Raw genomic sequence first — 25,710 nt, forward strand, 5'->3', positions numbered from 1 at the left:
CCGCAGCGATTCCCGCTGAGCTTTCCCCCGCGATCTAACCGAGTCGTTCCCCGCGATTAGGAATCATCGATCCGTTGATCCGGGAAGGGCAGAGGCTCGCTCTGTCTCGGGACCTACCACTGACCGATAGACGCTACCCGCGTGGCCATTTTTCATTTTCCTCTCCGGCATAACCGAGTACAGCGAGTAAATCCGATTTTCCCTTCGAACGAGGAGCAAGAAAAATTACGCCTCGCGATCCGGAAACACCGGTGTTGTCTTTAAAACGATACCGCCGGTCAAAATGGCGTCGCGAGGAACGAATCCTCCCCGACGGGGTTCGGGACCGAGGAATCGAAGAATCGAAAAATTCCAGACGCGATTTCGCTGAGCGTAATTTTCCTTCTTCCTCGACGATTTTCGCCCATTTTCTGGCGCTAGCTCTGCGGAGAGACCACGGACTGCTCCTTTCACGATCGAGCAAACACTCGCGTGCCTGCTCGCGCGTGTGTAGATGTGAGTGTGTGTGTGTAAGAGAGAAAGACGTGGGATCGGGGCCTGGTGTGTGAGCACGAGCTCTCCCTCGTACACATGGGGTCGGGGGAAGACGAGTGAGAAGAGAGATTTGAGAAATAAGAAAAAAAAAAGAGAAAAAATGTAACTATATATGAGAGTAAAACTTCAACAGTAGAGTAAGACATAGTAGTTCGCGAGCTGGTTGAACGACGAGCAATTAGTTGTAGGTAAATAAAGTCTGTACACCCACCTTGGTTCTGCTGGATCATCGAGAACCCTAAAAAAGAGGGTCGGGGCAGAGCGTGTGGGGTTAAGAACGGAGCCATTTTCGCGAGGACCATCTAAGGGTCAGTGCTAGACCTATCTATGCTACGCGCCAAGACGAGGCGAGGATTAACCGCGTCGTCTTCACGCGGGGATCGTGTCCTCCACGTGTTCGTCGAGTTCGTCGTTCCTTACTTGGTTCTCGTAAAATGTCAAATTCCAAATGGAGATGGCCATTCGTCGCGATGGAACTCGACCACGCGAGGACAACGACTATCGTTTTTCTCGAGAGAAACAACGCTCGCTGGCTACAACGGTCAGCGAAGTTGATGGGAGAAAAGAAGCGATCGTAAAAAAAAAAATAAAAATAAAAAAGATACATAAGAAAAAAAATAGTAGCGGTATAAGAATAATCGTGAATCGCGGAGATACGGACCGTCCCCCTTTCTCGAGAGGGACCAGTCTCTCCCTAGATACTCGTGGCTGTCTTTTCTGTCTTTCTTTTGCCTTTGCTTTCTTTCTTTCTTTCTTTCTTTCTTTTTTTTTTATGTTGGCTTGGTCGTGGTGTGTTGGCGGCTGTTGGGAAGAAACAAACGAAAATGTGAAACTTTTTCTTTTCACTGTCTGTCGCGATACTCCGAGCACGGCTGCCGCTCGGCGATGAGTTTCGTTGATCGTCTCTCTTTCTTTCGCCCGTCATCACTGTCGTTGCCTTTTTCTGGCCATCGCCTTCAGGAGAACCCGTGGCAATTCTCACGGATCTCGAAGTAGAGATTCAGCAGTGCCGATTCCGGCACGTCGTGGAAGCACCTACCCTCTGGCCACTGTACGCATACTGAAACAGAAAGCATACACGTATGGTTCGCGTTAGCGTGTCAGCAGAGTCAGGGTGTATTTAATTCGGTGAGGTTTCGGTTCAGTTCAAGATCGACCGAGTTAATTATTTTGGGAGCAATTGTTTCGGGTTTGATTATAAAATTGGTAAAATCTTTGCGGCACGGGATTTCGGATAATAAAATAGACCCAGGTTGTGGCAGTGGTTGTCATGGAATGTGTGTGTGACGAGTCTGACAGAGAATCGCGGAAAAACAATCAGTAGGTGAACGACAGTCATTGTGAAAGAGTCCTCGAGAGATTATATCGCAGCTAGAAGCGAATATATTTAACGAGATTTAGTTATAATTTATGTTGTGCTATTATTGTGTTAAATAAAGCTTCTTATTAGTTTATCCATTTACTCACACAGGTTGCACAGAAATTTTATTGCGTTTTAAACGAAACAGAATTGGTATATTTTTACTAATAAATCACATAATATAAAAATATAAAGAAATGTAAGGACCATCATTCTCACCCTCGCCACAAGAGGATTCTGACTTCGAGGACTTCTCCAATTCCTATATATTCCTATATATAACTTCCCGACCTTCCAATAGTATCCCAGTCTAAGGCAGGGTCTGCTAGGGTAGTCCAACTGATGAGTCCACTAGCAGGCCCGGGATGAAACACGTCTCTTTTTCCTATCTATCGTGCCTTCTAGCTACATTGCATCCATCAACAAGCACATCAACGATCGTGGGGGGAGGACCCCCACAAAAATAATAATTTAATGGAATTTGTTACAGGCTGGAACTTAAATAGTCCCACCGTTCCATGTTCAATGCTACCGACACAAGTGAATACGTTTATAATATTTGTCGAAGGTATTACCAACTGCTTTACGTAAATAAAATAAAATAGAAACCTATACGCATACAGTTATTGCAATATTTCGAGGTGGGACTAAAAATGTTCCATCATGCATTACGGTGCACCAAAAAGGTAGCACACTTTTAACCCCACCGTGCCCCAAAGAGGTAACTAATAGCTCGCGATCTTCTGGCTGAGACTCGGGTCAAGGCTTTATCTAAATTTTATCGAATAGCAACGAATTATTTTACACAACTGAAATCTCGACGAATTGTTTCGTCATCCTCGTCTAAAAATTCCTGTGCGGATGCAGCCATTGCAATATTTCGAGATGCCACACTTTTAATCCCAGCGTGCCCCAAAGAGTTAGGGATGATGCTATTTTTGCAACGAATATTTCTCTGAAAAATAATTATTTCCTGTCTTTTAATTTTTTGGGGGGTACAGTGTAGATAGCTAGCGAGGATAGTGTACTACAGCTATTTCTCAATGTTTCACGCTGCGAGTGGTCCCTAGGATAGGGTACACGAGTAAAGTCACGGTGTAATAATGCATTGATACGTTAAATTTTGTATTCGCAAATTACACGGTGTGCCATTAAATTCGCCACGTACCCCTAGGGATATTCTCACGATGGGAATTCCTAGTACACAAGATCGTTAGTTGGAAACGTGTATGGTTTTTGCGTCATCAGAAATGATGAATATCCTACTAATTCCGTTAAATAAATTCAGATAAACTCTCGTAAACAGGATTTTCAAAAATTCCCATTCCCATAATAACTCATATTTATTTTTTATAATTCTTCGACAGGAACATCTGATAATATACACTTACGAAGAATTCATCTTCACAGATAAAATTAATTTCTGACACTTCAGAGTCCATCAAATTGTGGATAGAAATGGAAACCAATTTCTCGTACGTTTTCTAACAGTTAATAAATTAATATATTTATATAATAATATATAAATATTGTCATTAATTCGCAATATAATATTTTAAACAAAAAGATTCACGCTATCTAGAAAATTCTTCTCTCATTCTCAAACACCTGTTTGCTATTTGACGATTCTCACGTAACTGTTTCATTTTGGCACATTTATGTACGGTATTTCATTATAATATAAAAACTAAACCAAAAATATAATGCTTCAAATATGACAATTTTATTCCGTTCAACTTACACACGAATTTCATATTTATTCGCCTGTTGTACAGAAACAAAGCACAGAATACGCGCGTTCTGCTTCATACAATATTGACTGATATATATAGAATAAAACTGAACTGTCAGACGTACCAAATATATTTTTGGCGCCGAGCGGTGTAGATGTAAAATGTAAAATTCCAAAATCCCCAAATGGGGATCCTGGCAGCTAATAATAATTAAACACAATCTCCACAAAGAACTGTCCGTCATTAATCGTCGTCAAGGAGGATCAACCTGGTAACGATATACAATCAGAAAATTCGAGTTTGCCAAAGAAGATCTTCGAATACAGAGATAATTCTCGTTAGACCAGGTTAGAAATGGGACAAGGTGCGAGAGGAATATTCGTCCGTTGCGAGATGCTGATCGATTGCCTTTTATTTCAGCGAGACTGGCAAAAGATGTCGGTAAGCGGCGACCAAGTGCGTTTTCTCACGGAAGCAAATCCTCCTTCGGGAATCCTTCAACGTGGAGAGACCTTTCAGGGCAATAAATTATCCGCGTGTCGATATCACAGCTACTTTCCGGATAGATCTCGGTTCCTGGCCGATATATTCCTCTCGCCATCAAAGAATTTGTGGTCCCTTCAAGAGCAAGGGAGCTCGAGGATTTTGCTCCCTTCTATTTATCTTGAAATATAGCGAGAACAGTCCAAGGAAATAATGGTAAAATAAATATAGAAATATAAAATAGGAAAAAATTAATATAGCAAATTGCGATAATATAGAAATAGCAATAGATAAATAAGAAGAAAAATAAAATAGTAGATAATATATAATAGTAAACAGTATTAGTATAGTACTAATTATCGTAGGATTTCTTGCTAGATTAATCCTATGCAGACCGAGATCTCCTTCTATTTATCTTGAAATATAGCAAGAGCAGCCCAAGGAAATAATGGTAAAATAAATATAAAAATATAAAATAGGAAAGAATAATACAGCAAATTACGATAATATAGAAATAGCAATAAATAAATGAAGAAAAATAAAATAGTAGATAATATATAATAGTAAACAGTATTAGTATAGTACTAATTATTATAGGATAGAATAAGAATAATGCTATGCAGACCGAGATCTCCTTCTATCTATCTTGAAATATAACAAGAATAGTCCAAGGAAATAATGGTAAAATAAATATAGAAATATAAAATAGGAAAGAGTAATATAGCAAATTGCGATAATATAAAAATAGCAATAAATAAATAAAGAAATATAAAGTAGTAGATAATATATAATAGTAAACAGTATTAGTATAGTACTAATTATCGTAGGATTTCTTGCTAGATTAATCCTATGCAGACCAAGATCTCCTATTTATCTTGAAATATAGCAAGAGTAGCCCAAGGAAATAATGGTAAAATAAATATAAAAATATAAAATAGAAAAGAATAATACAGCAAATTGCGATAATATAAAAATAGCAATAAGTAAATAAAGAAATATAAAGTAGTAGATAATATATAATAGTAAACAGTATTAGTATAGTACTAATTATTGTAGGATTTCTTACTAGATTAATTCTATGCAGACCGAGATCTGCGCGTCTAATAAACAGCAACTCCTTTTTAATAACAAAACAGATTTATTTCATTAAAATATTACACTAGATGCCTCTCAATTCTATCACACGATTCAAACACACGATCCCCTATTCGCTACGTCTGGACCACGCACAATCTGCCTTTTGCCTTCTCTGCGCCCTTGCACCCTTATTTAAACTCTACCACTCCCTCTTTTCATACGCAAGCTTTCTTTTTCGATCACTGGACCCAGTCATAAATATTTTATCCCTACAATCCTCGCACGTAGTCATCCATCTGCATGCACTCCAGGCATCGTCTTAAACGCCTAAGTCGATGCCGATGTCGCTGTTCATTGTTCCTTTGCCAGAGTCCTTCGCTGCTCGCAACCCCCATATTATTATAGTACTAATTATAGCATAGTACTAAAATTACTAAGAAATACTGTAATTCAGTATCGGTAACACAGAAAGTGACAATGATCTCGAATTCTACAAATGGATAAAGAACCGGTACTTGCAGGTGGCTTACACAGGGCGAGAAAATAGTATCCAGGATGATCTCTACAGTATGATCTCTGAGCCGGCTAGGCACACAGCGACTGGCTTTTTCATGAATACACGAGCGAACGTGGATTTATCGGTGCGCGGGAACAGAGGGCTGGGATAAATTACGCGAAACACCGTGTTTCACCGGGCAATTTCGATCGGCATTTGTAATTCGGATTGCCATCGGCCCTTCACCCACGCGATAATGGAATTTCAAATAAAAATGAGCGGCTCGCCGGTTGCCCGGGGAACACTTGTTTCACGATTTTTCACCGGGGGCCGTAAAAGTCCATCAAAAATCCCGATACAGATTCGGACGACACGAATGGGCAAAAATTGGAGAGAAATTGTTTCCGATTTTCACCGATTCCAATGCTTAATTTACGATCATCCGCGTTGGTAATTTCCACGCAGACCCGACGAGATAAAGAGAATTTTCGCGAGCTCTTAATTATTTTATCTCCGATCGATAATTTCGGTCGGAAGGATATTAGAATGAACTTAAACTGACCATGGCATGGTAATTATTAACCCTTTTCACTCGAGAGGTGACTCTCAGTCACCGTTTGTTTTAATGCTTTAACTTAAATAATGGATGATGATAATTATATTAAGAAAATCGAAATAAAATTATTCTATTCGTTCCTCACGCAAATTCACGATTTTCTTTTTTTAATTTTAACATAAGGAGTATCAGTGAGCTTATAAAAATTTAAGAAGAGCTTCGAATTATATCTTCACAACGAAGAAATCTTCGAGTCCAAAGGGTTAATTCTATGTGTGTGTATCGTCCATAAGTGAGAAACCAGTACGTAGATATATGTACATGTATATGTATGTAACAAAATAATAGCACATCCTGTAATTTTCAGCGTTTGTTGAAACTAATGCTACGTATGCATATGTTACATATGTTCTTATATAATATACTCGGTTCTTAATAATACACAGGAATATTAACTACAGCTTAGATTTCTTTCAAAATAAAGAAACAAATGACAAAACACGTGTCGTACCATTCTGATGCCATTATAAAATAAAAATGTGAGAGAGAATAAAATCCACTGACCCAATTTCTGCTTGATAACAAAAATAAAATAATTCGCACTACTAGTCATTGTTAGTAAAAATAAAAGAACGAAGGAAAACACAATTCTTATAGTCCTGTCGCCATTATAAAATAAAAGTATTTAAAAGAATAAAATCCACTGTTCCAATTTTTGCCTGATAACAAAAATAAAATAATTTGCATCATTAGTCATTGTTAATCAAAATAAAAAAGATCAAGAAGAACACGTGTCGAATAATCCTGAGGCTATTATAAAAATAAAAATATTTAGAAGAATAAAATCCACTGTCCCAATTTCTGCCTGATAACAAAAATAAAATAATCTGCATCATTAGTCATTGTTAATCAAAATAAAAAGGATCAAGAAAAACACGTGTCGAATAATCCTGACGCCATTATAAAAATAAAAATATTTAGAAGAATAAAATCCACTGTCCCAATTTCTGCCTAATAACAAAAATAAAATAATTCGCACCACTAGTCATCTTTACTCAAAATAAAAGAACGAAGAAAAGCACATGTCGAATAATCCTGACGTCATTATAAAAATAAAAATATTTAAGAGAATAAAATCCACTGTCCCAATTTTTGCCTAATAACAAAAATAAAATAATTCGTACCATTTTACTCAAAATAAAAAAGATCAAGAAAAACGCGTGTCGAATAATCCTGACGCCATCATAAAATAAAAATATTTACAAAAATGAAATCCACTGTCCCAATTTCAGTCAAACAACAAAAATAAAATGGAAAAATTCGAAGTATCCCATTTCCACAAATTTTCTCGGAATAATTCTCAGAACGATCTCCATTTGGAGACGTAAGTAATTCGTAAGCGAGTAGAAAACGTAAAGATTTTCAGTACCAGGAACAAGACACCAGAAAGGTGGGATTCTTTAGCCTACTGTGGATTGAAAGCCCCAGGTGCAAAGCCTGGAAGCAACGTGTGCTTGTTATTAAGGAACGATAATTCACGTGCACGTAATGAGCCGCGATTTGAGCCCAGGATGGCCATCATTGACGAGCAAACGTCGCTGCAAGGATGAATCGTAGGATCGCGTGCCAGATGGCTGTATCTCCGGCGAAACGAAACGGAAGGTGGCGAATTATTCGTCCAACCTTAACCCGTGGCTAGAAGGGCTACGCGGATGACCCACGAGACGCTATCACGCCACTGCACAAAGAACCACCTGCATATCTCCGTCTAATTTAAATCTCAATTCTTCTGCTTGATAAACAACCGTTATGTCGTGTCCCTCGTGGACAAGCTGTTATGTGGGCTACACGCGACTGACGAATATCGAAGGTTACTATCTAGAGGATGACGTACCTTCGGAACAGGTCTGTTTCAAGTTCCGAGTCCTGCGCTCTGGAAAAATAGGTCTCCTATACCATAGAAACACGCGTGTTTGTACACCACACACAGGTCAGAAGTGTTTAGATTTATCTAGATCTTATCCGAGCCTAGGTCTATCTACCGCGAGCAATCGTTCAGGCAAATTACGTAGAAGAGAGCTCGTAATGAATATTATTCAAGAGGATCGAGTATCCCTGCTAGAGGCCTATCGAAAGTTTTAAGTTCCGAGAAATAGGTCTATCCAGATCTTATTGTTGACCGAATCTAGGTCTATCTTCTCTCAGCTATTGGTCAGAAAATTACGTAGAAGGGAACTCGAGATTAGCGAGGATTACGTATCTGTAGAAAAGGTACATCGAAAGGTCGAAGTTTTAAATTTTAGGGTAGAAACTTTCAGCTTTTTATCTGTTTATCTAAACTTCACATAGGTGTATCTCCTCTCAGCAATCGTTCGAGAAAGTAAGGTAGAAGGACAAGGGTGACACCGTTTGGGAAGATCTCTGTCGAAAATTCCAAGTTTAAAGTAGAAATAGCAATAATTTTTTAATTATATACATTCTTAGAGAAAAATTCTTTGCATACCTAATGTACCAAGGGTTATTTGACTACTTATGGTAAGAATAGGTACGTGTACAGTACGTTTAGTGTTAAAATAGGTCTTGGAGGATCCTGAAATTAACACTAGAACTACCGATCTTTAATGGGTACCTAACTATAACGTGCACAGATTATAGTAATTTCAAAGGTACGATGAATACGAGTGAATATATTGATTACAGTTCTTTCTTAATACGAGTTGATACCAATTTTATTTTTAAAGCAGGTGTATGTGTTCGGAAATTGCAAAAAGGAAAAATCTGAGATCAGTCATTTTGGTTGGGTTGGTAGTTCTAGTGTTGAAGATTCTAATGCACCAAGTGTGGAGTGTGATGGAAACACACGAAAAATACTAATCTACGAGCCCAACTCGATAGGATGACTTTTTTACTGCAGCTTTATCCATTCTGTCTAGTTTGAAATAGGTCTATCTGTCCTAAGCGATCATTCGAGGAAATTACGTGGAAAGAACCACCGTGGAAAAGATAATGCAGTTTGATTGCTCGCTGCACGTCCTTTTTATACGACTCGGCTGAATCCCGAACACAAATTCCAAGTATCGTTTCACCTCTATTCCGTATTCTACGAGAACGCTGCGAGTATTCACTGTTGAACTCGCGCACTCGACGAAGACACTCTTGGCACGGTTTGCTTTCCCGATCCCCGCGATTCTCGCACTCCGTTTCGTTTCATCGCTTCTGAGAAAGTATGTTCCTCCAAAGCGGAGCCCCGGCCTCGGCTCGATTCAGCGGCAAGCGTTCTCGAGCGAGCGTTCGACTCGAAACTACTTTGCTTGGCTCCGTTGAAAAGAATCCTCGATCGGAAATATTTTCGGCTCTGTGTAATCAACAGAATGCAGGGCTCTGCCTCCTTCGCCGATTTCCATCGGACGTCCTCAACTTTTCATGGATAATAAAACCTTCCTGTCCGCTGAAAGCCTCCGCAGAGTCGTCGGAAGGTCGATTCGACGCGCACTTCCGGTTTCGATCGATTATTATTAATCTTAAGAAATTTTCTTACACCACGTGGAGAGAGGGTAATCGACGGTTAAATGGGTCCTGGATCGAGCTTCGATTTAAAAGGCAGAATTAAGACAGTAAATTCTAGGCGTGGAATGCACGAAAGGTGTCGAAGACGATAGTGCAGAGGGTCAACAGTCAACCATTCAGATCGTCGTTGGCCTACAACCACGAGTGGGACTCGTGGTAGGGAATTTGGGTCGTAAGCGAAAATCACGAGTCTGACACGTGGCGAGGAATTTGAGTCGTAAGCGAAAATCACGAGTCTGACACGTGGCGAGGAATTTGCTCAAACCACGCCTCTCGCTACGTCGTGTTTTCCTTATTACGAGTCGCACAGGATATTATAGACGAAGAGTTTACTGTCAATTGTGTATATTTCAACATCGATGTAATAGTTGTCAAAATAATAATCGAGGGAGAACACCCTCCTCGCAATTATCGCCACGAAAGTACCTCACTTTCAATATATTTCAAACATTTTCACACATCTCGTAAATCTATTCAACCACCTCAGGAAGATCCTCCCTTTCCAATTCTCATATTTCATCCAGATTACTCCACACCCTCCACCCCACCCCGAAAACCAAAATGGAACCAGGAACGACCAAAGTACCGCTATAACCACCAATGTCTACACCTCTCCGCCATCCTAATTCCGCTCCGTACATCGTTGCCATCATCGTGTCCCACGATTCCCATTGCACGCACCCTCGACGTTCCACCGACGCCCATTCCGATCTCGACGCCATCCCCCTCGGAATCGCGGGGGCCACCCGCGGCGTCTCGTTCCCTCGCGGGTAACGCGAAACAGCCGTTCCTTTAAAATTACACGGCGAACATGGCCGTGCAAACATATTACGCGAACAACGAGCGACGTACGCGCGGGAAAGTGGCGTTACGTGGTGTATTTTCGCGGGGCTACGTGCGCCACCGCTGTTCCGTATCGCCGTAAATTTTCCCCTAGCGCGGAACGTCGCTACCGCCGAACGAACGCCGGAGGAAAACAGCGGGTAGGGTGTAAAAAGAGGAGCACTGTCTGTTTTTCATTGTCGGCAGGAAGAACCTGCCTGGCGGCTCGGTAAATTCCTCGCGTCGATCCTTCTGGGCACATGGAATTTCTCTGGGATCGGCGATTATGTTTGATGGTTACGTTACCATAGCGGATGAATGCATTTAGGATTTTTGTATTTTCTTCTAGAATTTCTAGAATTTTTCTACAATCCCAGAAATTTCGTATGAATCGATATGGAACTGTACACGAGTTGTTCCATTTGGGTAAAGAGAGTCGAGGAAATTTTTATATCACATTAGGGTTCTCATTTTGGAGAATTCTTGAAAGAAGTTGGTTTGGGTCTTTGGACTTCGTTCGTTGGTAAAGTGATTTCCAAATCTTGGAATTGTCAATTATTTTACTGAAATAAAAATAATCAGAGATTTATCAGTTTAACTAGAATTTAGACTTTTAGGGGTCTGTATATTTCTGTATATCCTGTATACTTCTTGAAATGCAGATTCTTATGTTCTTTGGAAGCTTTTCATTTGCTATTTTTCCAGAAACTTCCTCGAAATTTCCTTATAATTATTCGTTAATTATCCTACTTAAATGACACCAAAGTTTAGACTCTGAATTTTCGTCCAGCCTTCAAGGTGTCCTTTTAAAAATCGAAACTGCGATTATAAAGATTGTTAAATTGAATGTATGGGTTCCTACTGATCTCCACGAAATTTCCTAGAAAATAATTCTTCCAGGAATCATTCTCCGCGAGTAGAAAAGACCGAAAAATTTTTCAATTTTTCGCAGCAGCCGACTAGAGGAACAACGCGCAGAGAATGCCTGATGACAGGTATACACATCGGAATAACTCTGCGTCTGAAAGGTCCATTCGTCGAAACCTACGCGACGTAGGAACACGTGGTTTCCTTCGCGAGCTCGTCGAGCCTAGGGAATATTCCAGGAGTCGATTTCTCGCGGAACTCTCGCGTCACTGGATACTTCCCGCCATTGCTGTGCTCGACGAACGGTCCCGACATCACCGTCGGGAGATCTTCCGGCCTCCATTTGCAAAATTGTTTCCCGTGGCTGCGCGTTTCCATCTTGCGGAATCGTGATACGTCCTGAGAAGACACTCTCCTTCGTCGAGTAAACCGAGTTACCGAACACTGCACTCAAGAATCGGAGGAAAGTAGATCCTGTTCCGAGTCGCAAAAATACAGAAGCGAAACGATCATAGGGAGACGCAGGAATAAAACTAGATTTCCAAGGCAATATTCCTATGCCGAAAGTAAATGTCGCTTCTTATTCAGAACTCCTTCGGCAAACAGAGCCAGTTTATCCTCGATATCTTCCTCGATGTAGAAAACAACACTATCACAAGCACACGTCGAAGTGTTCTTCGAACTTGAGGATAGTTCTGATCCTAACATCTGAAGAACTGTCTTTCTGGTAATTCTTCAACGCCTCGGATTAGATATTGTAGGATATTGTAGGCAAATACTGGTCTTGAGACACCGAAAATTGTCGAAAGAACGAGAACACGATAACAGAAACTCAAAACTCGTAAACTGATTTAACTTAGGAAAAGAACACGAAGATAACGAAACGAAAACACACAAAGACACACTCTTTTAAAATTCTCTTTTCAACACCAAGCGACTCACGCTTGTGCTGGGCACAACCGATTTCTAAGGACTCTGTTTTGCTTGTCAAGGACCACGCTTTTATGCTTTCCTTAACCTAGGCTTCACCTCCACGTAGAGGAGCCACGCAACTTAATTTTGTTATATAGAATAACTTTTCGATTTGCTTCTAGAAGATATCGATCGGTTTACAATTTGTTTTTGTTGGCAATAGCCGATTCGTGATTTCTTTTGGTATATCCTACAATATCGTCAATTTTTCTAAATTTTTAAGGGATTATATGTTTTAGTAGTTAACAACAGGACTCTCGTCATATGGAAATCGGTATTACAAAAATAATACATGCACATGTAGGAATGCTAGGGTTTAAAAGTGAAGGGAACACTTGGGTCTACCTAGCTGATGATGGGCAACAGACAGCAGCCTAGGGTTCAGGTCAAATGTTTAGAGTGACCTCTAGAGTGCACGTAGAAGGACGAGTGACCTCGCGCAAGGATTAGATGAATGGGATATGTATCGAATGTAAGCGAAGAGTAAAAGGCGTCTGAATGTTTAGGGTACGTGACCCACCGAGATCAAGGCTATGAGAAATGCGAGAAGACAGAGTGCAAAGTTTAAACTGTTAGTGGTGGATGAAATATTAATAACAATAAGAACAAGAAATGATCAAACACTAATATTAAGTTGAAATATAATTAATTTATCACAGTCACATGCTCACACCTCTTTTCGCTATTAAAACTTAATTTAAATAAAACATAATTAAAAAAGTACCCCATTGAACAATTCAAATTTTTTATTAGAACATCAAAAACATATTAGAACAAATCTTGCATCTAGCGGTGCACTCTCGTGGTGTTCTAAGAGAAACATGTGATTTCGGTGTGGCAGTCAAAGGGTTAATCTAGTCTTTTAGCTTTACTTTACTCCTAAGTCTCTTTCAGCTCGTGAAAAATAATATATTGGAATAAACCAACATCTTTTATTCCATATATTAACCAATCAAAAGTATCCCTACATACAGTGAACCCTGGAACATAGTTGATCAAAGTTGACAAGATGTAGATCCTCTAAGAAATTTCTAACGACTGTTGAAGGTTTAAAAATATTTTCTAGTTGAATTAACATTCGCGAGCTTTTGTTGAACCGTTGGCAAACAGAAGCAGAAATTAAAGCTACCTCACACGACACTGTGAATGTCGAATACCCACTGAGTGCGTGTATAATTAAATAGAAGCATTCATATTGCGATTCTCGCGAGATGTATACCGATGTTCGCCATTCTCCAATGACCAGGCAGATATCGTGTACGCGTAGTACCGTGAATTTTTAATGACTGCCAATTACATACGCGGAAATCAATGAAAGATTCGCGAACCAATGACGTACCGCTAACTCTGCGACAGTTCGATGCTAGAGCATGTTGCGGAGAACTGAGAGGTTAGTCGAGATGACCCAGAGACCGCATACTTGTCTCCGACACATGTTCATTTGCCTCGCAATGCGTAGCCTACATATTTTAAATCAGTAGTGTGACTGACCAACTGAGAAACGCGTGCATGACCTACGCGATTAGGTCGAGCTACTGATCGGTTGCCAATTAGCTGACAGATTCGTAATAAGGAAATTAGGCGAACACGACGTAGCGTGTGGCGTGGTTTGTAGGTAGGTAGATTCCAACGTAAACATTGTCAGGCTGGGACAGGTGGGTTGCGAATATTCGCGAATGTTTCCTTGTCTCAGTTGCTTGTCATTCTTCGCCACGTTAGGACGAAAGGGACTGACGCGTGATCGACTTTGTTGTTGACCGTGCCACGTGCCATTGGAACTTCGGCAGTCTTCGAACGAGAGTTGGTTAGTAATATTTATACCATATTCTTACAATTTTGTTACTGTTCTAAGAAAAATTTAGGGGGTGATAGAGTGGTCAATGACCAATAGTAGAGGAATCGGTTCGAAGGTTTTCCTCGCACACGGAGAAGATACCCGCGCGTTTATTTTATTACTGTTGACACTTTTAATGTTAGAAATGTTGCAAATACAGTACCTATCTTAGGGTAGGAATGGTTGACAATTAATCGATCGCGATTAGTCGGTCGTGAAGCGAATTTTGGTCGATTATAGTTGACAGAAGACGATTTCAACACGCAAACGCAAATTAGTCGTGAATCGTGGTCGTGGCTTCTGTAGTATCTTAATTGACATTGACAATTCGCTATCCAGATGATCGTGACTGCTTTAGTATTATAATTGACAATGACAATTCGCCTTCCAAACGATCGTAGTCCATTTAGTATCAAAATCGACGTTGACAATTCTCCTCCCAAATGATCGTGTCTCCTCTAGTATCATAATTGACATTAACAATTCGCCTTCCAAACGGTAGTGGTTCCTTTAGCATCATAGTTGACGTTGACAATTCGCCTTCCAAACGATCGTAGTTCCTTTAGTATCATAATTGACGTTGACAATTTTCCTTCCAGATGATCGTGGTTTCTCTAGTATTATAATTAACATTTACAATTCGCCTTCCAAACGGTAGTGGTTCCTTTAGCATCATAGTTGACGTTGACAATTCGTCTTCTAAACGATCGTAGTTCCATTAGTATCATAGTTGAGGTTGACAAGTCGCCTTCTAAACGGCCGTACTTCTTTTAGTATCATAGTTGACGTTGACAATTCACCTTCTAGATGATCATGACTTCTTTAGTATTATAACTGACATTGACAATTCGCCTTCCAAACGATCGTAGTCCCTTTAGTATCATAGTTGACGTTGACAATTCGCCTTCCAAACGATCGTAGTCCCTTTAGTATCATAACTGACGTTGACAATTCTCCTCCCAAATGATCGTGTCTCCTCTAGTATCATAACTGACATTGACAATTCGCCTTCTAAACGGTAGTGGTTCCTTTAGCATCATAGTAGACGTTGACAATTCGCCTTCCAAACGATCGTAGTCCCTTTAGTATCAAAATTGACGTTGACAATTCTCCTTCCAAATGATCGTGTCTCCTCTAGTATCATAATTGACATTGACAATTCGCCTTCCAAACGGTAGTGGTTCCTTTAACATCATAGTTGACGTTGACAATTCGCTTTCCAAACGATCGCAGTGCCTTTGGTGTCATAGTTGACGTTGATAATTAGCCTTCTAGCCAGTCGATCGTACATATAACGAAGTTGGCTGCCGCTATCTTAGAGTACATACCTGTGACGCAGCGTGTGACAAACGCGATCAATCCAGACACCGTCTAAGATCGTAAACAGGTCCTTTGACGTATCGCTGCGAACACCTGACTGTCCGCCGAACTGTGCACACAGTTGGTGAGCTGTTCGCCAAATGGTAGTGTGGACCCAGCGCAGGAGTCCTCGGCAAACGGGCTGACCCAGGTGGTCTTCTGACAGCGGCCAGAGGTACACGGAAACGGGATCTCTGCTCTTTTGGGTTACGATTGAACGAGCGTGTTTGACAGCCGATGGTTCGCTTGTCGGCCAGAGATATTCGCTTTGAAACGGTCGAGAGGGAGCGTTGGGTGCAAAGAAACTGGGTGGGATGCCACGTAACGACAGCCCCGGGGAACTGTTCCATAAAACAGCGCGAGGGAAAGCGTGACGGTGGTCCATTCCGCTGGTAACCTATCGCCGGAGGAAAATTAAAAGTTATCGAGCTTCGAGGAGAGTCGTTACACCGACTTGACACGAGGCCTCGAATCGATGAGACTCCGTGTGACGAGCGGAGAAATTGGTACACGTGTTGACATGTCGAGGTATGCTTTAGAGGCTTCGCGGAGATGAAAGTGTCTTCTCGTCCTCTGAAATATCCCATTGACGACACCCGATCTTTTTGTCATCGGATGACAACTTGGTTCTTGCTACATTTAAACAAAACTTGCGATGTGTCCTTCTTATTCGTGTTCAAAGCGTCGATTAAAAATTTCTCCGCGTTTAAATACAGCGAAAAGAACCTCATCGACGCGTTCATTGCGTGACTGGTCATCTGAGACCGGAGATTGTTTCTTTGACGAGGCCATGGTGGTCATTAATGACCGGAGTATCTCAAATGCATAAAATCCTCCATACAGAAAGAATCTCTGAAAGTAAATAATTTTCAGCGTCGTAGCAAATTCGACAATTTTATTTCAATTTTAGAATAACGAAAATACTCTCGTGGTCTCGCGCGCGATATGCAAATGTAGTGGCAGTCGACGTGTTGATACGTCACAATAGGATTTCATACTGTGCGATGCAATTCGTGGAATATATCACACTTTAACAGTGGTTAAATGGTATTTATTTTCCCTAGAAGATATTTATTCTACTTTAACTCGTCAGAAGACTGCAGCGAAGTTCTGGGAGCTTGAAGGCTTTCGACAATTCTTTAACGCTTTATTAATTCACAAATAGTAAAATCTGACCATCGTTATTTATATTCTGGCGACTATCATTCTCACCCTTGCCATTAGATGGAAAACCGGAAAATCTCCGTTTCCTATAAATATAATTTCCAGATATTCCAAAAGTATCCCCCGTCTAAGGCAGGGTCTGCTAGGATCTAGGATGAGTGCTTAACCAGCCACCGATCTCATAGTCTTTTCATTTGTAATCTTTTTGTACATTTTGGTTCTTTTATATGTACATTACATGTATATCTAGTTTCACGCGCAATAAACGTATTAAACATTAAATTGGAATTGGATTGGCCTGCTAGGGTAGTCTTACTGATGAGTCCGCTAGCAGACCCGAGACACGAAAGCATCCCTTACTTTTCTTAGTGCTCCTTCTAGCTCCACACTATTCGGAGGATACCTATGACCAGGGGACTTCAAGAATGTGGTAGGGGGATAATACATACAATATACAGCCGCTCGTTGGCCGTTGTTATTTCGCCGGTATGATGTTTTCCACGGCTACTCATCCACCCTTGCCATAGTCGCAGGCTACGGGCCACGACCCTTATAGACGTTCAGCCTAACTTGTCCTACGAACTCGTAGTTTGCACGCGTATGACGAATGCAGTAGTCGACGTGTTAAATCGTATAATATATGCTTCGAAAAATCGGTATTAGTTCCAAAATGGCGGCTACCTTTTTCACGTCAACGAGATGCTTGGTCCAAGCAATAGGAGAGCGAAGTAAAATCGTAGATTCGATATTAATTATCGAAATTTCGCGAAACCACGAAATTCTACGTTACCTTGAAGATTGCTTCTCCAAGAGGGTAGTAATTTTCGATAAATCAAAGCAGCGTTTCCTATCGAGGTAAGAAGCAGTAGTCCGAGTGTCCGTATAGTAAATTAGGTAAAAATATACGTAAATGGTAAAAACGCTACGTCGATGAGGCAATAATTATGTTAGGATATTAAATTGTGCCCCGTCCAGTTGACGTTACGCAATGAACAAAAATCCCCCCCGCGGCGTCGGTGGAAGGGAGAATTTAATTAATTCGGGCCTCATCTAATTTCTCCGCAATAACAGATAACGCGACGACCGCAATTTCATCGGCATTATCCCGCAACGGCAATTTCCATATCAACGGATTACGTTTTATATTCTAGTGCCGACGCGAGAAATTCGCCGGCGAGATCCGCCATCGTGGAATTTCCATAAACGTTGCTCCTTCAAGGCCACTTTGTATAATACTCGTAACGTCCGCGAATCACCGTTTATTTTACGTTCGACGCTAGACGCGCGCGGCGTCGCGTCGTTCCGCAACGAAATTTACGCGTCCCGCCGTCGATGGCGCGACAAAATGGCGCACGGGCCCGGGGAGAAAGGGGAGAGGAAGAAAGAGGAAAGAAAATGGGATGAAATTTTCAAGACCCGAGCCGAGGGAAAAGGCTTTTCCCCCGGACGATACGCGTGTACACCGAAAGAGGCCGCTTGAATATTCACTCTGTCGCCTCTGTTATCGCTTTGTACGCGCTTCCGCGGCGAAAAAACAAAGGAAAAGACGACGCACGGATACCTGACAGAGAGGCAAAAGGACAATTGCGCGTTTCGACAGGGATTAGTCGTCAAACGTGCGGAATTATGCGTCCCGGCCGATCCTCCCGTTCAGCCATTATTTCGAAATTAAAATCGTCCACGTTAGAACCCACCACCGTCCTCAGGTTTCATCCCTTGCTTTTCATCCTTCTCCTATTTCGAATTTTTCTTCTTTTTTAATAATTAATGGTCAGCCTTCCGTCCGTGGACTTCGTTACCAACTCGTGGGATGTTTTATTTTATTGGAAACGATAGTGTATCTAAAACACTGCCTGTTTTTAGTCACAATTTCGTATTCATGCTATACTAGTATAGTTGGTATACGCGTGTCGAGGTTCACGTATTGTTTAACAAACGTGGAGACCGCTATCGAAGTATACATGTATCGTTTTTGCAAAAATTATTTCCCTATAACGAAATATTCAAATAATAAAGTTCCTCTGTTCCTGATGCACACAGCATAAATTGGTCAGTCGAAGGTAAAAATGAATAAAAACGTGTGTGTATGCATATTAAAAAGTACACGGATATATTACCACGTGTCCCCGATACGCGTTCAAAACCGTGATCTCTGCCAAAACTGGATCTCGCGCGACCCAAATAGCTGTGTTTAACACCAAACCACGGTCAAATAAACATTGAGTGAAAAAGCTGAATTTAAAAAGAATTAACCCTTTGCACTCGGCGATTTTTCATTACAGGAAATTAGTAATTCGAAGAATTTCTGCCATAAAATCGACGATATTTTTAATTTTATCTTTAATTTTTAAGTAAATAAGAAATCATATACAAATTAAGACGCAGAATTATTCTACTTAGACAGTCCACGCATTATTTGCTAATTTTAATTTGATATATCAATTAACCCTTTGAGCTTGACGATTTTTTGGCTAAAGAAGGGTACGAGTTGAAAAATTTTCTGCTATAAGGCTGATGATATTTCTTGAGCAGTAAATAAGAAATCGTATAATAATTGACACGAAGAATTAATTAATTTCGATATCTTGCACAATATTACATTGTTTTAAATTTGATATATTAATTAATATCGAGCTTCGAAATTTTATCAAATGAAGGGCGCCACTCTAGTGCAAAGGGTTAACATCGATCTTTAGAATCTGATTAAATGGCGACTAAGGAACGCCTCTCGAGTGCAAAGGGTTAAATAACTGGAGCCATTGGGAGATCGATTATGCGAATATCGGAAGAAAAAAAATTCCGAATGAAAATTCGAAGAACCATCAATTAGGCTATGCCTATGTCTAACAAGATTCCACCAATTTTCTTTTTCCGATTTATTTATTTATTTATTTACCTTAACGAGTGATAACCCTTTGGTACCAAGGAAAATAATATAACACAAAGTCATTTAGAGTCGTTATTGGCCGATAAAAGATACAATATACTTTGCATAAAATGAGTGGGTGAACAGAGAAAATTTAAGGTTTGGGAGAACCGGTTAACATTAATAAAAATTCTGTCGAAACAATTGTAGTGATCGTAAAGATACTTGCGCTGCTCTTGTTTCAAAAAATTACTGTATCTTAAAGATACATAGGACTAATCTAAATTAAACATACATCAAATTTGGGAACAGTTAATGATGCCATTAAGTACCTTATACGTAAACATAAGGTCGTACATAAATCGACGATCCTCGAGAGACTAAAGATTAACTCTCTTTGAAACTGAGAGACTATAATCGTGATAAAATCGAGAAATGGGAAAGCCTAGTTTGCGAGTAGTTAATCGAAGAAATGTGTATTGGACATTCTCAAAAATGTGACAAAGATTACGGTGATACGGAGTTCAAACTGAAGATGTCACTCTTTTCAACCCCCTGTTGGAACACTGTTGGATTTCGATATACAATCCGGGTTCTAGCAACAAGACTACGTTGGAAAAATAAAAGTCGGCAGAGAGGAACAACTAAAACTGACTGAAACTGAACTGAAACTGGACTGAAACTAACTCTTCGCAAATTTTGTGGGTGCTTATATAATGTTAGTTTTTGGCGGGGTGAAGATGACTATTGGTTCTTAGCGACTAAGGCCCAACGAATAGTTAGTCGTCCAACACTTCTTCTCAATTTTTCCAGCTGCTCGAGTGAAATTCACAGGAGGGTAATTGAAACAGTCATCTGCCATAAGTTTCACGCGCGCGGAATAATCGGGGAAGTTAAATGGCGCGGGTGTTGGTTGGCGAAAATTTCCCGGTGTTTACAAGCTCGGGCGACCGCTTTTCCGTCGCGTTGAGGGAAATGATAGAACGCGGCCGCTTCGATCGCGGCTTTCACCGCGGATTTCGATGACGTTTTATCAGCGACACGTCCGCTGACAAGCGGATTATTAATCGCGCCGCGTCCGAGTCGTTCGATAAGCTTCGGCTAATGGAATGAACCGAATCGACTTTATCGGCCGAGGAATGCAACGGGGGCGGCGGGACGAGATGCCAGCAGGTGAATCTGGGGGGACGGCGGTCGTGGCGGTTGTTAAGAGACGTTTGCGTTCCGATGCATACCGGTCAGATGACAAACGATCTGCGTCGACCTTAATCCCGCCGCGTGTGGCACAGAGCGTGGCTTCGCTTCGCGGCTAATTGCGCCATCTGGCTAAATCGCGGACTCTAGTGCATTTCGTCGAAGGATGCGGTTGGTTAAGGAATTACTTTGGTTCCGTGATATACGATGGTTCGATTGCTTGCACGATTTTTCTTTCCCTCTGTGAAGATTCCTTTCTTTTAATTCGTGCTTTCGCGAGCTTTTTCACGGTCGTTTCTTAACGCGCTTTTTAAGCTCGCTCTTTGGTAGATTTCTGTTTCAAAGCGTCCTTTTCACGTTTATATGGTTTTGGTGCATCTTCTGCTTTCTTCTAACTTTTACTTACTTCTCTTTGTTCTCTTTGTACATTTCATTTTCTCTCTTTGGAACTCTCCTCTATTTTGGGTTTGCGTTAGGTTTAGAATCTCTGTTTTTAGAAACACGAGTAGGGAGGTTAATTCGTTTGAATTTCGCGGGCAATTCGGATGCTTGGCGAAGTTCTTCCAATTTTGGATTTCAAGTTACACTTTCAATTATTTTCAACACTTTTCATATTCCTTCTGCTATTTACTTACTTTTCTTTGTTCTTTTTTGTACTCTTTATTTCCTCTCTTTGGAACTTGTTTTCAAGTTTTCGTTAGGTTCAGAATCTCGAGTTTTAGAAATAGAAGTAGGAAGGTTAATTCGTTTGAATTTCGCGGGCAATTGGAATGCTTGGTGAAGTTCTTCCAATTTCGGATTTCAAGTTACACTTTCAATTATTTTTAACACTTTTCATATTCCTTGTTCTATTTTCTTGTTCATGCTCGCTTTTTCGTAAATTTCATTGGATCCTTTTGACTTTTCTATGATTTTTGTGCATCTTCAACTTTCTTCTGCTATTTAATTACTTTTCTTTGTTATTTTTTGTACCCGTTATTTCCTCTCTTTGGAACTTGTTTTCAAGTTTTCGTTAGGTTTAGAATCTCGAGTTTTAGAAATACGAGCAGGAAGGTTAATTCGTTTGAATTTCGCGGGCAATTCGGATGTTTGGTGAAGTTCTTCTAATTTCGGGTTCCAAGTTAGATTTTCAATTATTTTTCATACTTTCCACATTCTTTCTCCTATTTTTTTGTTCATGCTCGCTTTTTGGTAAATTTTATTAGATCCTTTTGACGTTTCTATGATTTTGGTGCTTTTTCTACTTTCTTTATTGTACTCTTTATTTCCTCTCTTTGGAACCTGTTTTTGAGTTTGCGTTAGATTTACAACCCCGACCTTTAGAAATACGAGTAGAGAGGTTAATTCGTTTGAATTTCGCGGGCAATTCGAATGCCTAGTGAAGTTCTTCCAATTTCGGATTTCAAGTTACATTTTCAATTATTTTTAACACTTTCCATATTCCTTCTTCTATTTCTTTGTTCATGCTCGCTTTTTCTTAGACTTTATTAGATCCTTTTGACGTTTCTATGGTTTTGGTGCAATTTCTGCTTTCTTCTGCTCTTTACTGACTTTCCTTTGTTCTTTTTTGTGCTTTTTATTTCCTCTCTTTGGAACTCTCCTCTGTTTTGGATTTGCGTTAGGTTTAGAATCTCGACTTTCCTTCTCCTCGTTTGTTCCTCTTCCTCTGCTTTCCCTCCATTTTCCTAAAAGCATGTTCATCAGTCATAGCGAAGGCCACGCGTGTCTGCGAGATGGCCGATATCGTGGGACCAATATCTCCGACACGATTCCAAGAAATGTATCTATCGGGACGCGAGTTTCGCAAACGCAATTTACGCGAACGAAGATAGAGGCGACACGTTTCAAAATTCGTCACAAGCGTCACACGTGGACCAACGAGTCGAGTCTCGTTTCTCCGAACATCCGATCGGCATTGCCCATTACGGACTAACGAGTTTGACTATAATTAGAGACGCTTTCGTCGCCCGTTCTTGCGTTCGATCCGGGTTATTCGAACGGGGTTTTTGACGTTAGGAAACACTTGGCAACCAACGATAGTTATTGTTGCTCGAGTGTCGATTATTTATAGCCGTATCTTGATTTATGCTCGAGCCTGAATATCGCGATAAATCGATCCCTAATGGCTAAGTCAATCGAGCAAAATGTTATTTACTTGGTCTCGATCCGACTTACTTCTAATCCCTTTTCATATAGTAGTCGCAATGATATTTCTATTCTATAATTTTATACTTATCTTCTCGATATGTTATTGGTGCAATATTCGAAATAAATTTCGCTTTCAATTTTATCTTAATTCATTCGAGATAATACTAATCGCTATATAGTAACTAAATTAAGGAGTTTAAAAATATTCTTCGTTTATCCAACTTCATTTCAATATTTCTAAGTATCGTTATCGCGATATTGAAAATAAATTTATCATCGTCTGTTCGGTTTAAAAATATTTCTCATTCATCCAAATTTATCTTAAATTATTTAATACACCGTATTTTTATTCTACAATTTTATACTTATCTTCTCCATATGTTATTGGCGCGATATTCGAAATAAATTTCGAGTTCAATTTTATCTTAATTTATTCGAGATATTACTAATCGCGCTATAGTAACTAAATTAAGGAGTTTAAAAATATTCTTCGTTTATCCAACTTCATTTCAATATTTCTAAGTATCGTTATCGCGATATTGAAAATAAATTTATCATCGTCTGTTCGGTTTAAAAATATTTCTCATGTATTCAAATTTATCTTAAATTATTTAGCACACCGTTAACGCGATACTGTAAATAAATTTCTCACTTGTACAGTCCAAAAATAATGCCCAGTCGATCGGTTTTATCTTAATTTCCGCGAGATATCGGCATCGAGACATCGAAAATAAATTCCCTCCCGAGTATTTATAACCACCGCCATTTTCGTCTTTCGACACTCTTCTCCGAATATCATTACTCAACGAAACGTCGATTTTCTGTTATTACACATCCCTGTTCCATCAATCACATCCGGCCATTACAGTTAATCAATCCCCTCCGCAAGCAGAAAGTTCAGCTATGCATCAAGCTCGATCGAGTCCAACAAATTTCCAAAATGGACGAAGGAGCTCGAAGACCAGTGATAATTCGCGTGATACTCGTTTCGCATAAATTCTCCAACAGGCGTTCTTCTATCATTCCTCTTTCGGCAATTACACCAAGTGATTTCAAGGGCTTTGAGGAATTCTCATTAATCGAGCCTCACCTGAGCTCTCTATTTAACAGCCAACGAAACTCATCGAGGGGAGTCTATTACAGAGAATAAAACCAGTCTTCGGCTAATTTTCTTCGAATATGACCAGTTACTATGAGACAGGTCTCCACTGACCGCTCTGCTAATCCGAATTAAGTCGAGATTCGAATGGATTCGAGATTAGGTTTAGATTAAAGCCAATTTCTAGGAAGAGCACTTGGAACATCTTCTCTAGATCGAATTAGAATCGTCTATTTTTCTCGAGAAGAATCTGCTGTTTAATTTTCATCGTCCTCCATTTATTTGATTATTAACACTCTATGAGCCCGTGTAACTTTCAAGTTACATGCTAATGTATGGGTATTTTATTAAATACTGCATTCATCGTTATCATCTTGATCACTCCAGTTCGAGATTTTCCTTTCGATATATTTATAATTATTTTTACAATACCTCCCGTGGTTCCATTTTTAAAAATTCTAATTCTTTTTCATTTACCGGTTATTCGATCATGATAGATTAGGTCCTCTATAGCCCCCTATGACCTTTTCTCCACAAGACAGCGTGGAAAATTATCTTGTCTATCTATTGCACATTATCTTGGCACAATAGTACAACCATTGCTAATTCAAATTTTCAATATGAATTCGTTATAATAAAATTGTCAAAACTGCTGAATTTATTGGTTGATATTTGTTGATTTTATATTACATACAATTCTTATAGTCAAGAAAAATATATATTCGGGCCATAGAGGGTTAAAGAACAAAGGGTGGTATTAACCCTTTGCACTCGGCGATTTTTTCGTTACAGGAAAATAATAATTAGAAGACTTTAAAGTCGACGTTATTTCTAAAACGGTAAATAAGAAATCGTATGCAAATTAAGACGTAGAATTATTTTACTTCCATATTCCACGCATCGTTGGGTAATTGCAAATTTGATATATTAATTAACATCCATCTTTAGAATTTGATTAAATGGCAACTGAGAGGCGCCTCTCCAATGCAAAGGGTTAATTACCCAATGTAAAGGGTGTCCCAAAATCCACGCAAGATTTGAATTTTCCATTTTGGCGGAAATGTGTTGCCAACGAAAGAAGAAAGATGGCGTGATAGCTGACAGTTCAGGGTTATTAAAAATGGAGCCCTATATGGAAGAACAACACGTCTCTTCATTTTGAACAATATTTACAATTTTTAATTAAAATAATTAAAATTGTTTTTAGCGTGAATTTTGGGACATATAATATGTACAGTACATGTGTGTGAAATGACGATACAGACAAGATGAAGAAGAACTCGTAGTGAAAATACGTTAACGATCTCTCATGTAATATTAAGTTTCTTAATTATTGCAGTAAAATCAAGGAGATCAGTTACCACTGATTTTATGCAGATCGGAATTTAATTAATATATAATATAACATATAAATAACACTACATATTCAAAAATATCGACGTTCTACAATTTGCCAATTTTAATGGCTAAAGTAAAATCAGAAATATCAGTTCTCATATCCCTCATACCAGAAGAATTTTTTTGAAAAACGGAATTTGATAAATACCAATAAATAGTACGAAGCACGAAATTTAAAAAT

At 39.7% G+C, this 25,710-nt stretch overlaps 1 protein-coding gene across 7 annotated transcripts in view; it reads right to left on the reverse strand.

The window, feature by feature from the left end:
- LOC108555770 (RNA binding protein fox-1 homolog 2) overlaps positions 1 to 25,710 on the reverse strand; it is a 278,578-nt gene that overhangs the window by 52,135 nt on the left and 200,733 nt on the right. For all 7 annotated transcript variants that reach the window (XM_017911573.1, XM_017911570.1, XM_017911568.1 and 4 more), the window contains one exon: positions 1,574 to 1,594. In XM_017911573.1, the coding sequence (XP_017767062.1) occupies positions 1,574 to 1,594 (21 nt within the window). The remainder of the gene's footprint in view (positions 1 to 1,573; positions 1,595 to 25,710) is intronic.

The sequence above is a fragment of the Eufriesea mexicana genome, unplaced genomic scaffold (assembly GCF_001483705.2).
Source record: "Eufriesea mexicana isolate 0111107269 unplaced genomic scaffold, ASM148370v2 scaffold265, whole genome shotgun sequence".
Lineage (NCBI taxonomy): Eukaryota > Metazoa > Arthropoda > Insecta > Hymenoptera > Apidae > Eufriesea > Eufriesea mexicana.